The 16,955-nt window shown below is 33.5% G+C and overlaps 1 protein-coding gene across 1 annotated transcript in view; it reads right to left on the reverse strand.

Moving 5' to 3' along the window:
* Positions 1-12,410, reverse strand: part of LOC100368206 (chondroitin sulfate synthase 1-like) — a 39,689-nt gene extending 27,279 nt beyond the window's left edge. The window contains exon 1 of the mRNA XM_002740479.4: positions 11,494-12,410. Coding sequence (XP_002740525.2) covers positions 11,494-12,255 — 762 coding nt within the window. The 5' untranslated portion in view covers positions 12,256-12,410. The remainder of the gene's footprint in view (positions 1-11,493) is intronic.
* Between the last annotated feature and the right edge of the window lie 4,545 nt (positions 12,411-16,955).

Raw genomic sequence — 16,955 nt, forward strand, 5'->3', positions numbered from 1 at the left:
TCTGTCTATCTATGACATGATGTATAATGAATATTTAAAATTTGAACATATTCAGTCAAAGCAAGTCAGAGATATGGCACTAGAACCACATTCATTAAAACAAAATGGCCGCCAGTCGGCCATTTTGAATCTTATCTGAAAAAAAAAATGATGTGCATCAAGGTCCTATAATGTGTAACGTATATACCAATTTTGAACAAAATCCATCTGTAAACAGCCGAAAAATGCTTGATTTTGATGATTTTTAGCACAAAAATGGCGGCAATTCGGCCATCTTGATCAGATCGTGAAACAAATTGACGTGCATATGTATAATATCATGTATGATGTATGTGTGAAGTTTGATTGTGATTGGTCCAGACATTTCTAAGATACAGGTCCGGACGCACGCATGCATGCACGCACACACGGAGGTCAAAACAAAAGTCCCCGTTTTCGGACTGCTAATAATTGAAAAGTAACTCAAGATGTTGGCTCAAAAATTAGGGTTCATTTGCAGGGATATTGAAGAATACCTGGGTATAAGAAAAAAGTGGGAGAAAGTCGGGGTGAAAAGGTTAATGTACGAGCCATAAGTACATGCACTGATACATCTGATCATACAATAGGATATACCGTTTTTGTTCTATAGAAAGGCATCTCTAATAGAAGCACATAAAAAACTGTAAAAAAAATCAGTTACGGTATACTGAATTATGGAAATATTATTTTGATCATAGATATACCTCTGTGATTTACATAAGTGCATGAGCCACTAATAGAGAAAATACAATACAATTATTGAAATATTATTTTAATCATAGATATACCTCTGTGACTTACATAAGTGCATGAGCCACTAATAGAGAAAATACAATACAATTATTGAAATATTATTTTAATCATAGATATACCTCTATGATTTACATAAGTGCATGAGCCACTAATAGAGAAAATACAATACAATTATTGAAATATTATTTTAATCATAGATATACCTCTATGATTTACATAAGTGCATGAGCCACTAATAGAGAAAATACAATACAATTATTGAAATATTATTTTAATCATAGATATACCTCTATGATTTACATAAGTGCATGAGCCACTAATAGAGAAAATACAATACAATTATTGAAATATTATTTTAATCATAGATATACCTCTATGATTTACATAAGTGCATGAGCCACTAATAGAGAAAATACAATACAATTATTGAAATATTATTTTAATCATAGATATACCTCTATGATTTACATAAGTGCATGAGCCACTAATAAAGCAAATATACTACTTGATTCACTGTGCTCATCAACACACGTACAACAGTGGTTAACCCAATAACTCAAAATTGTCATTCATCAAGTCAAGCGTTTGTTGTACTGTCTAGGGGATGACAATACTACAATGGTTTGAGTTCTATGTGTGGGTGATTCATTCATTATGAAAACGTAATTGAAAGAGAAATTGAAAAACAAGAAAATTGATGACAACTATGGAGACAGTCACATACCCCCAACTACTTTCCTTTGACCTTTGTTATCATTACTGGTAGGGTAATCATAGCAAGGTTACAATATAATGTTACATTATTGAATTAGAACTGTAAAAGAAGTATTAATTCCACATATGGTTATATGTGCACAATTTCCTGTTATTAAATAATATTGACATTAAATGAACTTTCTTGGGTGATATTATAAACGAAGATAATCTCACTATTGTTCACATGAATAAGACTACCATGTAGATATGGCTTCCCATAATGCATTGCTTGTTGACGACGTTTTTTCCTATTCATTTTGGCTATACATGGAGGCTTTCAGCTCGCAATATGTTGACACAGCAATGAATTCAGATCTGGATATAGTAATTTCAAATTTTCTTTTGACACAAATATTAGTAACAAAAACTTTTGATGACATTTCCAAATTTTCCAAATCAAATTTTTATGGGAAGGATTCTCTAGAACATTTCCATCACTATTCGGAAAAAAGATCACAAAATTTTGTAACCTCATCTGTTACTCCTACATTAAACAACTTTCCTCTACGTTCATGTAAAATGTGTCCGAGCACAGCGGGTAATTCACATATTAGACCATAGCTGTTTCCAGACCATGGATAGAGGGACTGTGCATTAGACATGAAATGTTTACTTGAGCTGTTCTTGACTCACCACACACTGCCCACACACTATACTAAATTACATGTTACCTGACTGACAGTTAATTAGAGATAACATTTCAATTCCATATCTAATTGAATGGACATCAGAGTATGACTCACAAAATGATATATTATAAAAATAGCAACAGGGAAAAATATGTAAATGATTCATTTCTAATTTTACATATGACTAACTTTGGAAATGTATGTAAAGCTGGGTTACCTTGATAGAAGAGAATAATTATGTTTTGTGTCATAATTTATTCAAGGGATACTGTTAAGAAAAATCTCATGAACAAATTACATTTTTCAAAGATTTGAGTTGTTTCCATTGGTTCAGACAGTCTACATAAGTGTTTAGGTAATGTAAGACAGTGTCCTATGTAATAATGTATGATGTAATAAAATGAACTAGTCCTGGCATTTGTGAGGTGTTGAAGTTATTTTCACAAGTGATGCGGTATTACATTAAACAATATAAATGAAGTGTTGAAATGCATCGAGCAAATTCAAGAAAACTTATCAACATCTGCGTATTTTTGTAGTCAATACCAATATTATTGAACATCAAAGAAAGCTTAGAAAGCACTCCCGTGTGCTGAGAGTATTGGAGACACATTAAAAATTAATTCAAAATTACTTGAACTTGAGATGTTGATGGAAACGCAGAAAACTAATTATGCAAATTAGGTAACTAATATGAACAGATTTATGTGTAAAACTAATAAGGTATGCACAATGTACCAAGTTTCATTGAAATGTGATTAGAACCAAAATAATATTAATTATTATGCTAATTAGAGAATTAATATGAACAGATTTTAACCCAAAATTAATCAGGCTGTCTATTGTCCTAGAGCACTTATGTACCAAGTTTTATTCAAATGTGATGATCAATACTTGAGATATCAGTATTAATTAATTATATTAATTAGGTGATTAAGAAGCATAAATATTTACCAAAAACTAATATGGTGTATAGTCCTAGGTTCATTGAAATGTGATGGGTACTCTTTAAAAGTTTCATTGAAATCCAATGAGTGGCTTTTAGACATCAGTGCAAACAGCCATAGAACAGCAAAAAATTAACTAATTATGCAAATTAGGTAATTAATAGGCACAATTATTTATCCCAAAATTAATCTGTCACAGTCCTAGAATATCTATGTCGCAAGTCTCATTGAAATGTGATGATTAGTACTTGAGATATCAGGTGAAAAGCTGAAAATTAACCAATTATGCTAATAAGGTGATTAATATGCACAAATATTTACCCAAAAACTAATTAGGTCTCTGCACAGTCCTCAAGTAACTATGTACCAAGTTTCATTGAAACATGATCATTACTACTTGAAATATCAAAAGCTAAAAATTAATTAATTATGCAAATTAGGTAATTAATATGTACTGATATTACCCTAAAAACTATCAGGTCTGTGCAGTGTCATATGACATATATGTACCAAGTTTTATTGACATGTTATGATTAGTACTTGAGATATCAGTGGAAAAAGCCGAAAATTGATTAATCATTATGTAAATTAGGTAATTAATAATATTAACAGATTTTTACCCAAAAATAATCAAATCTGCGCATTAGTTCAGAGCATCCATGTGGCAAGTTTCATCAAAATCCAATGAGTGGTTCTTCAAATATCAGTGGAACACAGTCATGGAACAGCTTGAAATCAGTTAATTATCATTCAAATTAGGTAATTAATATTCATAGATTTTAACCCAAAACTAATCAAATCTGCGCACTAGTTCAGAGCATCCATGTGCCAAGTTTCATCAAAATCCAATGAGTGGTTCTTCAGATATCAGTGGAACAGTCTTGGAACAGCTAAAAATCAGCTAATTATCATGCAAATTAGGTAATTAATATTCATAGATTTTTACCAAAACCTAATCAACTCTGCGCATCATCCCAGAGCATCTATGTACCAAGTTTCACGAAAATGTGATTAGTGGTTCTTGAGATAACGGTGGAACAAAAAAAGTGACTATGAATATCACAGTACATATATAACATAAACAAATACACTATACTAGTTCTCATACTCAAAGACAACAATATAAAAATAAGAAAAGAAGAGTTATTTTACAGATAAAACTAATGAGTCAACTATTCAGAATTTTTAGAAATTGAACAGTCGACTTTTTAAAATCAAATAGGAAATGACATCATCACAGATGTTACTAATAGTCCAAGTCAATTCAACTACACTAGTATTATTATGTTGACCCAGCTGAGTACTCACTCTACATGTATCAATCCACCATTTTAATACCAGTTTGTTTTCACTAAAATTCCAATCATAAATTTCAAATTGCTTTTAAAATAGAACAGATTACTAGTACATTTATGGATGCCCACCAGGCCATTATATCCAACCACCTGTCTGCCTGTCTGCCTGGCATTTGACAAGCAGAATTTCTACAAACTTGTCAACATTTGATTGAAAATATCCAGTTTTTACAAAATACCTATAAATGATCAACAAAGAATAGACTATAAGTCTAAGGCAACAGATCAGCAAATATGATTTATTTCAATATAAATTAGATTTTTCATTTTCTGTCGGTTAACCATGGTGACCACATGAGAGCCATTGATACAAAGTATAATTGTGGTGTGAAACCTGTATACTATCAGCAATAACAAACCACATGATTACATAGATGATCAAATACCAATTTTAAATATATATTTAATTATCAATTATTTTTATATAATAAATTATTAATTTTAGATGGACACATACAGCGTAGCAGTAGGAGTATTTTGCTATAATTTTATGAGACAAATTTTCACAAATTCTGTTAATCAAGAGAAACTTTTAAGCAGTGAATATTTACTGATCAAGGTTTACAAGAATTCTTTTCAAATGAGAATAAGAAAAATGTAAATTAAGTTGTTGTGATGTTTTTAGCACCCCTGTGAATTATTCAATGCTATTTAATTCAATTTTCACAGCCTCGCAAAATGTGCAAAAAATTATGGTGTATGGTATTTCACAGCTAATATAGTGACAGCAAATAAACTATTAAATTCTCAAAGAATTCTCAATTACTTAAAAATCAAATTTACAAATAAAGAAGTCTAGACAGCAGGATGGTACAAGAATATTGTGTTAAATTTTACAGTATAGAAACGATAAATGATAAAAGATGAACTAGTTTCATCTTCTACATCTTCACCTGGCAGTCTCAGATACAAGCTAATCAATATTCTACCGGTACAGGAAGATCCAATATCCTCAATAACCACCAATCACCTGTTCTCTAACAAACAACATATTTTTTTTGATTTCATACATTATACATTGGTTTCGAAAAATAATACATCACCAGCTAGGCAAAAATAAAATAATAAACTAAAATAGTGCCAAATTATTAATATTATTGATGAACATGTCAACCGATAAGATTGAGATATTATTTATAAGAATGTCTTGATAATCTAGTCATGTTTTCTTCTCATATTTTATTCATTGTACACTTATCAGTATAGTTCACTAAACACATATAAATGTTATTATTAATGCAAGGAGCAACGATAACCTTGTTCACACATCTCAAAAACATACCAAAATATGGCTGATATTGACTCACTGGAATACAGTTGAATATTTGCAGATTTTTAATCACAAAGTGAATAAAATGCTACGTTCACTTGACATCATTTTATTGGAGCCCTGCGGCTCGACTGGCTCAAACCAAGTTCGGCTCGAATAAACCCTCGTGGTTGAACTCCGATAGGGTTGAGCTTGGACATGGCCCGACTTGTGTATAGGCATCAAGGCCCAACTATAAGAGCCCAAATCACGCCCTCAATTGTCTTCTGCCAGTAACCTCTTATTTGAAATATGGCAGAGACAACATCGTTCATACTTTCACACAATTTCCGACTTGACGAAGAGATATGTGCCTCAATATCTATGTGACAGAGTTAAGAAATACTGCGATAGATTGACAGCTCACCAGAAAACAGAGAAATGGCACATGAAATTATGCGACAAAAAGAACAACTGAACAGAACCAATGGAATTGAAGAAACTTTTTAAAGATAAAAATCGTAAAAAGTGGTCACAGCACAGTGATGGTTCTCAGGTTCAGGTTGACAACTGTTACACATATCACAACAGTTGAACAATTACAAAATGGTAATTTTGCATGACAATAACTTAAGCCAATAGGCTGTTACACATTTTAGCTGCCGTGCTTCCTGTTTATATGAGACACTAGTACCTAAATCATAACACCAGTGCATTGTCATTTCTACCTCCATGCTCAGACCATGGAACTATAAACCCCATGAAGAACAACGAAACTAAGAGGATTAAAAAAACCTTTGTCTTAGTTTATCTTACAGTGCTTTCGCTTTTGTTTCCACAACATTAGTCATACTCCATGTTAGTTGCCGCCGATATGCCCGTATCAATCGCTTTGCTGGAAACGGAAAACTTGAAAAAAAAATTTCATATCTGCGCAGTAAAATATTTCGTTCACTACGCATGCGCAAACAAGTCGGTCTGCAGGGTGACCTTCAGTGTACCGGAAATCATGCAACGAGTCAGAGTTTTAGCGAGTTTTCATAATTTTCAATGTCGTTTTTAGATTACTTCTTGTTTTTTTCAATCCTCGAAAAAATAAGGTTGCGAAAGTTTGCGAAACATGGGGTTTGGTATGCTGTTTGTTGTCGAGATATCCAGACTTATTCCGTGTTTCCCTTCGATCGCCAGAATTGGCAATGTGTTTTTTTTTTTCCGTTGAATGTCGCTCATTTATCAGTGTTTTTGTCTTGGCGCCATTGTTTTTTTATGCTATAACCGAAACAACTCGATCACGTGATCTTCCGAAGTCGCCCGATTGACTCTGCAAATGACTGATAGTCGGAGATAAACGTTCATTTGTGTAAATCGGCTTATTTTTTAATGCGACAAAATAAACAGTCAAAATAAACATTCAACATCGCGGCAACTATCATAGTTCAATAGAAACGAAGTGGTTGTTCTTCCTGGGGTTTATAGTTCCATGCTCAGACTCATGACTGTTTCTTTTTATTCTCCCAGCTTAACAGCATCGTGCCATGTAAAGAAACAACACAAGCACAACACAAAACTCGTTTTCAGACATGTTTGGAAATAGTCTCCTGTTAGTCGGTGGAAGGAGCAGTTGTTCTGCTCTTATAGAATGCTGCTTTGTGAACATAGCAATCATATGGATCAGCAAACATTGTAAATATAAAAGTGGCTTAAAACAGCAGTGTGTTAATTAATTAGACCAAATATTTACCTGTCATGATAGATTATCAAAAGTCCATTATTATGCAAATTAGTGATTATGCTTTGATATTGAGTTTGGGGCTAATACCACCCCACAATGTCACACTATATGGTTTCTAATTGCTTATTATGAACATATTATACCAGTACATTCTCTAAGACAAGCCTACGTCACAAACTGGTCAAAATCCCCCAAACATTGCCTGCAACCAATCACAGACTAGCTTAAACAATAGCTTTCTCTGACGATAATACTTAGCAACGTTAATTCCCCCACGCTAACTTGAAAAGTCTTTTGTTTTTGTCTTGTTTCCGTTTCCGGTCTGTCTTAGAGAATGCATTACATGTACATTAGACACACATGTCAGTCCAATTTGTTTGTTTTAGTTAGATTTTAATTTATAAATAAACCAATCACACACAAAACCATTCATCTTTCTAACAGGGCTTTAAGTATATGTACTTCTAATAGAACAAATACGATATATAGCTTTGTGACATCAATTCAGAACATAAGTTAACAACCTTAAATTAGAGTTAGCCTCTCTAAACTGAACTTTGCTTATTGAAAACACAGAAGTGGTTTATAACAGCTGTGACAAGTGCCAGCTGTTGCCATATATTACAATAAAGATGTAATGGCTATCCATAGAAATATAGTTAATAAGATCAAATTTCATTGATAAATATCTAGCAAAATTACACAGTTAACCCAGTAACAATTACAAACATAAAATTGGTTTTGGTTTTATTTTTGCTAAGGTGGGTCCTTTCATTGATAATGAATAAATTGGTGTACATGGTGCAAGTTAAAAATGTACTAGTTCATGATGTAGTCAGTTTAGTAGATATTGATAACCTTGTTTTTTGTCACGGATCTAGTATCTCTGGTGAAATACCAAATTAAAGTTAGCATAGTATACTAGTAGTACCGTATAAAGTAAAATCAATTTCACATTTCAGTTACTAGAAATTCACCATGAAACATTTCATTTAAAATTGATGCTTGTTTTAGTGGGGTAGAGTTCCATGATGTAGACACTTTAATTCTGTGTGTCAGGCAAGTAATTATGTTATAAAATGAGAATTCATAAATTTTGAATTTATAATTTATTTTTGATCTACATGTATACTGTAATCTTGTTAATAATCAATGCTAACACAGAGTTGTGGCACAGATTAACTGAATAAATTCCTCATCCTTCTTGTAATGAATACAATGGGAAAGGGGATAATTAATTAATTATGTTACAGATATAAGTATATCTGTTTGTGGATAGATGCTTATAGGAGGAATTGAAGGGTTATCAAAGAGATAAGAAGGCTCTTAGAAAATACCATTTGGAGAAGTATGTTGCCAAGCAACCATAATATTATAATTGGGAAGTGAGAACCCCTACACATGGTAAAGCTCTCATGCTTATCTTTCATTTTACATGCACAACTTTCTGTTGTAAAAAGTAAAAGGCTACTGTGACACCAAAAAAACTGATACACAAAGAACTGTGATACCAAATGAAGTATCAAATCATGCTTTTGACTTGCTTTGCAGGGAGATAATCCTTCTATTGTTCATCTCAGTAAGCTGCACCATGGGAGTACAACAATGCAGGCAGGGCTTCATTTATTCTCAGATAACAATACAATTTATTGAAGTAGTGACTACATATTATCTTAATAATAATTTCAATCATAGGCTTACCCAACTTTATTAACAGGGCTGTCATGTATGTACTTCTATAAAAGTAAAGGTTATAACAATGTTATACCCTAGGCTATAAAAAGCCTTTGAAGATTATATTGTCATCTTATGCCTCAAGTGATGTCACAGTGCCATTTTTATTATATAAACCAGATTAGAAAGAAGAAGTAAAAAAAGACAATTAGTAATATATTTAGTGACTCAACAATACCAAAGAGAACTAACATAGAACAGTTTTACTATGGAGGATATGTCTTCATGAGTCTACTAGAACACTGTTCCAGTTTCAAGAAGGCATTATCTACATGCCTTTGTGAACCAAACCGAACTTAACTGAAAAAAGACAGCAATATAATGCAACAACATCCACAAAAGCTATACAATGTATGAACATATAGTTATATATGTACCTAGAGAGTCAATTGTGTACCCTCCCTCTATCACAGAGATTGTGGAGCACCATACAAGATTATCCATGCAACTAAAAGTGTTTATCCACCCATGGCTTATCCAACTGTTATTGACAGACAGTTTCTAACAATACTATTACAGCACTTACAGTGATAAGCTGGAGCTATTGGTTGAGTATAAATGCAAAGGCCATCCAGACTGTATATATTAAGAGATTATTTGAGAGAAAACACAGCAAGCTTAACTAAAAATAAACAAACCCAGCTTAGTACAGAATGCTTACAAAAAGCCACTTCCAAAGGCCAACACATACTGTCCTTTAACAAGAATATGTTTTTGTCTTTGAAATAGTAATTACATTTATTAAAAAGACACTTATAGTGATGACAACAGTGGATTAGTCGCATATTTACCTTCAAGGATGAAAAGATGTATAAAACGACTTTATTGATGATGACACAGAGCTTTTTAGCTCCATGGTGACAACTACAGATATTTCAAAGACATTTCCTAATTTCCTATGTTTCCTGAAAATATTAATAAATCTGACATTTATGTAATTACTGTGAGTTTGTGATGATTATGCTATATATATATATATATATATATATATATATTATGCAGCCATATTTTAGACAGTGAAAGCTTTATTAAAATATAATAGACACATTGTAGCTGAAGAACAGATTCAAAATTACCAACAATAATAGTGATTCAACATTTACTCACACCCAAAACTCTGATGGAATGGAAATGTTTACAAATATTTAATGACACAGTGTTTGTGACTTTTGCAAAATTTATATATAGTTTTCAAATCGTGAAAATTCCTAGCACTAGCAATGAAAATTAAATGATTTACAGTACAGTTCATCTATGATTCAATTAAGTTTATGGAGAAGAATGTGGTGTGAAGTTCAGACAAGTTTCCAGTTTACGCAAAATTTGGTTTGACCAGGTTTCACTGTAATATCTTCTGAATATTTAAATTGTCTATGATTTTCTCACACCCAGACATTCATGGTTACAGTCATACTAGACAGAGGAAGCAACACAAATGTCCTTAAGCCTAAACAATATGAATAAACTTTTAGTAAAATATTTCAAAAATGCATGTATTATTGAGAGTGTAAAGTAAAACTGTAAATATACAAGGTGTTTATGTGGCATTAAATCCAATAACAATGAACATTCCCTACCACTGTTCAAGAATAGTGTCTGGTTACTTTCTGTGGACAGAGGAACAATTTATTCAATTTATTTGACATGCCAATTGACCTCTCAAGTTTATGGTGTAATACTGAGGGGTATATACCAGCAATAGCTATCTGTCATCAAGCAAGAATTTAGAGCATACACATATAGAGAAGGCATAGGAATTTAGACTGCTTACAATATCAGCATTCACATTCGAAGCAAAAACTGTAAGTACCCTGCATTCCAAACATGACTTGCAAACATTTTGGGGACAAAAACAAAATGTGTTGAACATTAATGACATTTAAAAATATACTTTCCAAGAAAACGAAAACTATTCGACTGTAGTTACAAGCTACTTATCAACCGCGCGAAGTAATATGTTAAATATCACCAGACAGGCAACCGACGTGGTAACTCGATATGCAGTTACTGTTTAGACTGTGTACAAATCTAAACACGCCGAAAACGTGCCGGTTGATAGAAAGCATAGCATATCCTACATTTACAAAACAAATCTGTCTTTCGAATGCCAAACATTCAATTTATTAAACCAATAGACATAATTTACTAGTACAAACTATTCACCGGGTCTTAGGCCAAACAAAACGGTACACTTCGTGTCATTCGCTTTCGGTACAACAGAAAAGGCAAGATGACCCATTTAAATTATTGAGCAATTTCACAGTACACTAAACAGATACAACACTACCAACACCTAATTTCCAAGTCCATTTCTTACCTCGTATGACCAAGTGCAGTCAACTCCGGCAAATTTCTTAACACATCTTCCAACTTCCACGTCCTCGTGGGTGCTGTATAAATTTTTAAGACAGTGGCTGATGTTCGGCACGATCTTTCTCAAAGTTTCACGACTGAAAATCATTCCTGGGCCACCCATACAAAAATTTTCCCCATGGTTAAAATAAAGTTTGCCAAACTCTTCCTCATTGCCAAGTCCTGCTTGTCCGATAAATAACCTTTGAGAACTGTTTACAGATCGAAGGAAAGTTTCTAGTTTGTCTCCTCTCAGGTAAACGTCGTCATCAGCTCGCATGAACCATTCGTATTTATCGATAAAATTATCATGCATATATTTTAACATCATGAATGATTTTTTCTGTGGTGGGTAGCTGTCATCTACGCCAGGCAAACTTACAAGTGGCAAACCGCGAAGGGAGGAATTCGAATCGGCACTGGAAAAGAACACAACTTTGCCAGGAACAGTTTTCGCCCAAGTTCGATTCACTGCAGACGCACGAGTTGAAAGATACTTTTTCGCTGTCATCACGCCAACAAATATGAAATTTCTTCCTGTATCGGGGGGTTCTAGTGTCCTCATTTCGATCCCAGTCTCGGGTATATTCGAATCGTGGCAAGTTTTCATCGATGGGACCCATCGAAGACGTAGCCATGTTGCGAGGAAAAACCCACACAGCAATCCAATGGAAATGCCCAGAACTTGACGCGAATAACCACGGCTCCGACGAACAACCATGATCATAGATCCTCCAGCCGACCTTTCAAAAACAGACACCTACAAACGCCGGCTAAATCCTAGAACTCAGTCAAACTTTTCAACCGCATGGCTGAATATAGTGGATTATTCTACACAGACGACAAATACACAGCCGACGTACTCTCACCGCCATTTTGTTGACTTGCAGATGACGTCAACATCAATCATTTACGATGGTGCCCTTTGACCTTTAATTGGAAACTTTTCTCAAAGTTGAAGTTTGTCTCAAGAGGGCTTCCGACAAGTGGTTATGAGCTTTATACAACATTTCCGTTGGATTGAAACTATAGAACCCGACTTACGCTATGGTTTGTAGCAAGAAGTCGTTATCTAAAGAAACCTTGAATACGCTAATATGATGTATTTTGCAAAAAAATAAAAGTAGGCTGGAGAAAATTGATCAATGTTGTTTCAAACTACTGCTGTGCATGATTTTTTTTTTCAATTTCAATACATTGGGAAAATTAAAAACTCTATCATGACAGTAAGAAAAAAACTAACGGGTAAAAAAAAAAGAACAAAAAAGAAAAAATGAGAATTACTTGACAAACTTTACAAATATTGAAGTCGGGAATTACCTCTGTTTACTGTCTCACTCTGTTATGAAATTTTGCAGCATCAACTCTTAGATATTAATGACGGTCAACGAGTTTCTAGTTTTGTATCTTTCTTTTGTATTGTGATTTTCTCTCTGTTTTTAGCTTAGCCATACCATTGTTTTACTTATTTGTACTTTTACCCATCGTGTCCGTTCTCATCCATGCTGACTACACGGGGCCACAGCCTGAATCTGTGGATAGATAAATCTATTGGGCCCGCATAAAGAGCTAAATTCCTCTCAGTCAGAGTTGTTAATGACTGGAATAACTTCAGTCAGGAAACTGTATCTGCTATTAGTATCAATGTGTTACCATAGCGACATCTTGTGCGCACATTTGGTTCACACGAGAAGGTAAGATTGTTTAGAATCATTATAAACGTATATTACAGGACTTTTATAAATACATGTAGTTTGCTTACTAATTGTATTCAATAGTGGCAAGTTTGCAAAGACCCGTCCCCGATAATCACGTGATCGGGCCAACAACTGCAGCGATTAGCTGATCGCATGTTTACTCTGCCACGCCTTAGAGTCTCATATCAACGTCTGTTTACAACATATGGTGGAGACCCGAATTAATTCGACGCTAATGACTTCAAGTAGAAAGAGATGCATTTGAACACTAACAAGTCTACCCAAATAACACCGATTCCTAAAGTAATGCGTAAATCGCTAGAATTAATAAGTTCTTATCAATTTTATCCAGGATTTGTTTCTCACATCTATCGTATTGTTCTACTGTCTGGGGCAAAACATGTGTTAAATGATATTAAAATCCTGGAACGCTTCCAGGGACGATCAATGAAATTGGTTTTAGACGCCAAATCAACTGTACCAAGTATTTATCAAATTCAACTCTGACTAATGTGATTCCCGACGATGTGTATTTATCAGTATTTTAAATTTGCTTTATATTTCGTATTCTAATTGTGATCTTTAGTGTTGAACAAGATTCAACTGTCTACTTTGTCTGACGTTTTAACAATTCTTTAAACAAAAAAACAATCTTTTGCCCTGGAAAATATCATGATCGCTATCTATCTATTGTGATAAATGACATCTTACAATTAGTTTTTCTCCAAACTAAGACTATTCTTTTTAATTCTTCAGAATATTTATCAACAAAATTAACAGTGATTGAAGATGCTGGTTTTCACTACAGCCTGACATGAAGCACCACGGAGGGCGCAGCACACGCGGCCGTGTCAGACTAGTTTTTACTACTGAGTTTGAAATGGACTCACATATTCAGGTAAATTTAATTACAGTAAATAAAATGAACGTTCCATTTACAGTAAAAAAATAGGTTTTTACACATAAAGCACATTCCTAATTACATTTAACATTGTTATAATATATTTGATAATTTACGAACTGCGACATTTAATATAGACGAATTACGGACGAATAAAATAGCTGATTACATTTTACACCTGCCCAAGTCTACGAATTTACGTTTTAAAATTTAAAATACATTATTGCGAAAATAAAAACAGCTCACAGCTTACGAAAATATCCCTTGCCGACCCTCTTATGTTGTACGTGTACTGTACATGTGTTGTTTTAAATATATAGTACACTTTACTTTATAAACCCTAACGAACACATTCTTCTACCCACTGACGCCTCCTGAAAAGATTTTGTTACATTTCAGTAAATATCTGTTAGTGTTGCATACCAAAGAAAACAATTGATAAATTATGGCTTAGTTTTGGTTTCAATTAAAATTTAAAAATAGCAAGCCTAGAAAGGCACGACTAAATCAACTTTAAAAAGCTTTATGCGATCATGACGCTTTCATGATTGTCATCTTGAAGTTGCAAGGTATAATGTTCCAGCTTATTGTCTCCACGTGGAGACGGGGGTGAACGAATACGGAAATGCAATGGGACAATGCCGCTCTGTATGAAATTGGTTTATTATAGGACGACCATCCTCTTTAACAGTAAGTTAGTAATATTTATTTAAAGGGTGGTGGTCGACGTGTCTCAGCGCGTGTTTGAAATTCGTGTAAACAAACAATGTATTTATATGCGTTGTATACGTCGCTTTTCACTACATAATCAAGTACTTGTAGTTCATCATAAATTACGTTGGTTGCGCCCTCTATAGTCAAGAAAAGACTAATCTTTGCTTTTTATTTAATCAATTGGTTTCCTCGCTTGATATTTACCAACAATTAAATAATAAAAACAGAGACGTGAGAATCTATAACTTCTTTTATGATTGGTTCTATATTTGTATGTATATCTTTGTTTTTTTAAATTTTGATGAATTTCTCAATTGAAAAGTTCATATACAGATATTTGGTTAGTACAAGCAAAACAGAGCTTTGTAAACTTATGCCTTAATACAGTCTTATGTGCAAAAGTTAGATATCCCCATGTAAGCAATTTAGAATTGGAGTATCAGGTGTATTAAGTTTCAAGCACCCTCTTATCTACCCCCTCCATTTGAGGCAAGCATGGCACCTGGAAAGCGGATCACCTTCATATGCAACCAGTCTGATTCCAATCTGATGTATTGTACTTTATATATTTATTTTAACTTTTACTATTTTTTTAAATTATTTTGTTTGTTTTTTATGTTTTTTGTTACAAAGTTGTGGGCTTTCGCTATTACAAAAACTCTTAACAAACTGCAAATAAATATTAAATTAAAATAAAACGTATAATAGGTGTTAAATCAACATTATAAAATGTTTGGGTAACCAGATCTTTTTTGAGATATAGATCATCAAATGTTGAAAATCAATATACTGTATAAACAAGAATATACAATTTTTCGCCACTGGAGGGCGCTATAGGCATTAAAATCACCTTTGAGCTCATTGACGATGCAGGTCGGCGTCTTCTACACCGATCTGACGCATATCGCGCAAGGTATGCCGGGAGTTTGTTCGAAACTTCGAACGTTTCGAAGCCAATCGTCGATTGGCACGTATTTTACGGATATATTGTTTAAGGGGCATTTTTACTAAATAATGATAAATAAAACTTAGAAAACATGTAAGAACAAACTGGGCCCAAATTAGCAATAAGTTTACGCTGCTAGTGACTGTTTCGGAAGGCGTACTACGCGTGATTTTATCGCGTTCAAACACAAATTTGAATATCGTTATTATGTGTTAGTTTCTGTTGTTTCAAGGATTGAATTATGTATGACATTAATATTTCACTCCCTAAACAATGTTTCACTAAAATATGTGTTTAAAAGGCAACTTACATGTAAACCGTAAAAAGCAATATCAAGTTCCGTGTATAAACACTAGTGTAAAGAGGCGGCGGAGCGCTATTTTAGCCAAAATCGGCTAGTAAGGCGTCATATGACACAGGTCTATGATGGGACAGCGCTTCCTGTGACGACACAACGCTTTGAGCTAACACGTGTGTACAGTGCACCTACCATCCTGCAATTATTATGCCATAATAAAATGGGTGTTTTTATTGCATATACATGTACTAGAATATATTTAGAATTTTGAGCTGCAATTTTGTGTAAAGCTGTGAAAATTATAATTCTGTTTGAACTACCTAATATTTTGACATGACTGGAGTCTGAAATATAAATAAATATCAAATCAATAATAGCGTTCTCCTGAAATACTGTGGTTTAGACAAGATGGAGAAATATATTACGTGTGTAAATATTCATTAAAGTGTGTTTGATGTGGTTCCCATGCATCATACATGTATATAACAGTTAGTCATGTCAACTCTAGCTGGCGCTATTACCACTCTTTTTTGTTTAGTTATGGTAATTGTTCAGCCCAACATTACTGAAACTCACACATTTGACACTTCAAATTGAGGCATGTTCATTTGTGTAATACCTTAGCAAAGAGTCTGTGAAACTTTAAGCAATGTGAAAGGAATACCCGGTGAGAGCTCCATCTACGAACTAAAGTTCAGTTTTTATAAGTTAATCTCTGACAATGACACAAAAGTGCAACTTTCTAGAAATACCTACATTGCTATACCGGTAATTACATTTTCCATATCTCATGAATTTTTGCTGTCGCCATCCCAAAAAGTGCAGTTGGATCAATGCTTACAAATATATATACAAGGTGAAATTTCATATG

This window comes from Saccoglossus kowalevskii, chromosome 13 (assembly GCF_978046115.1).
Source record: "Saccoglossus kowalevskii chromosome 13, keSacKowa6.1, whole genome shotgun sequence".
In the NCBI taxonomy this organism is placed as follows: domain Eukaryota; kingdom Metazoa; phylum Hemichordata; class Enteropneusta; family Harrimaniidae; genus Saccoglossus; species Saccoglossus kowalevskii.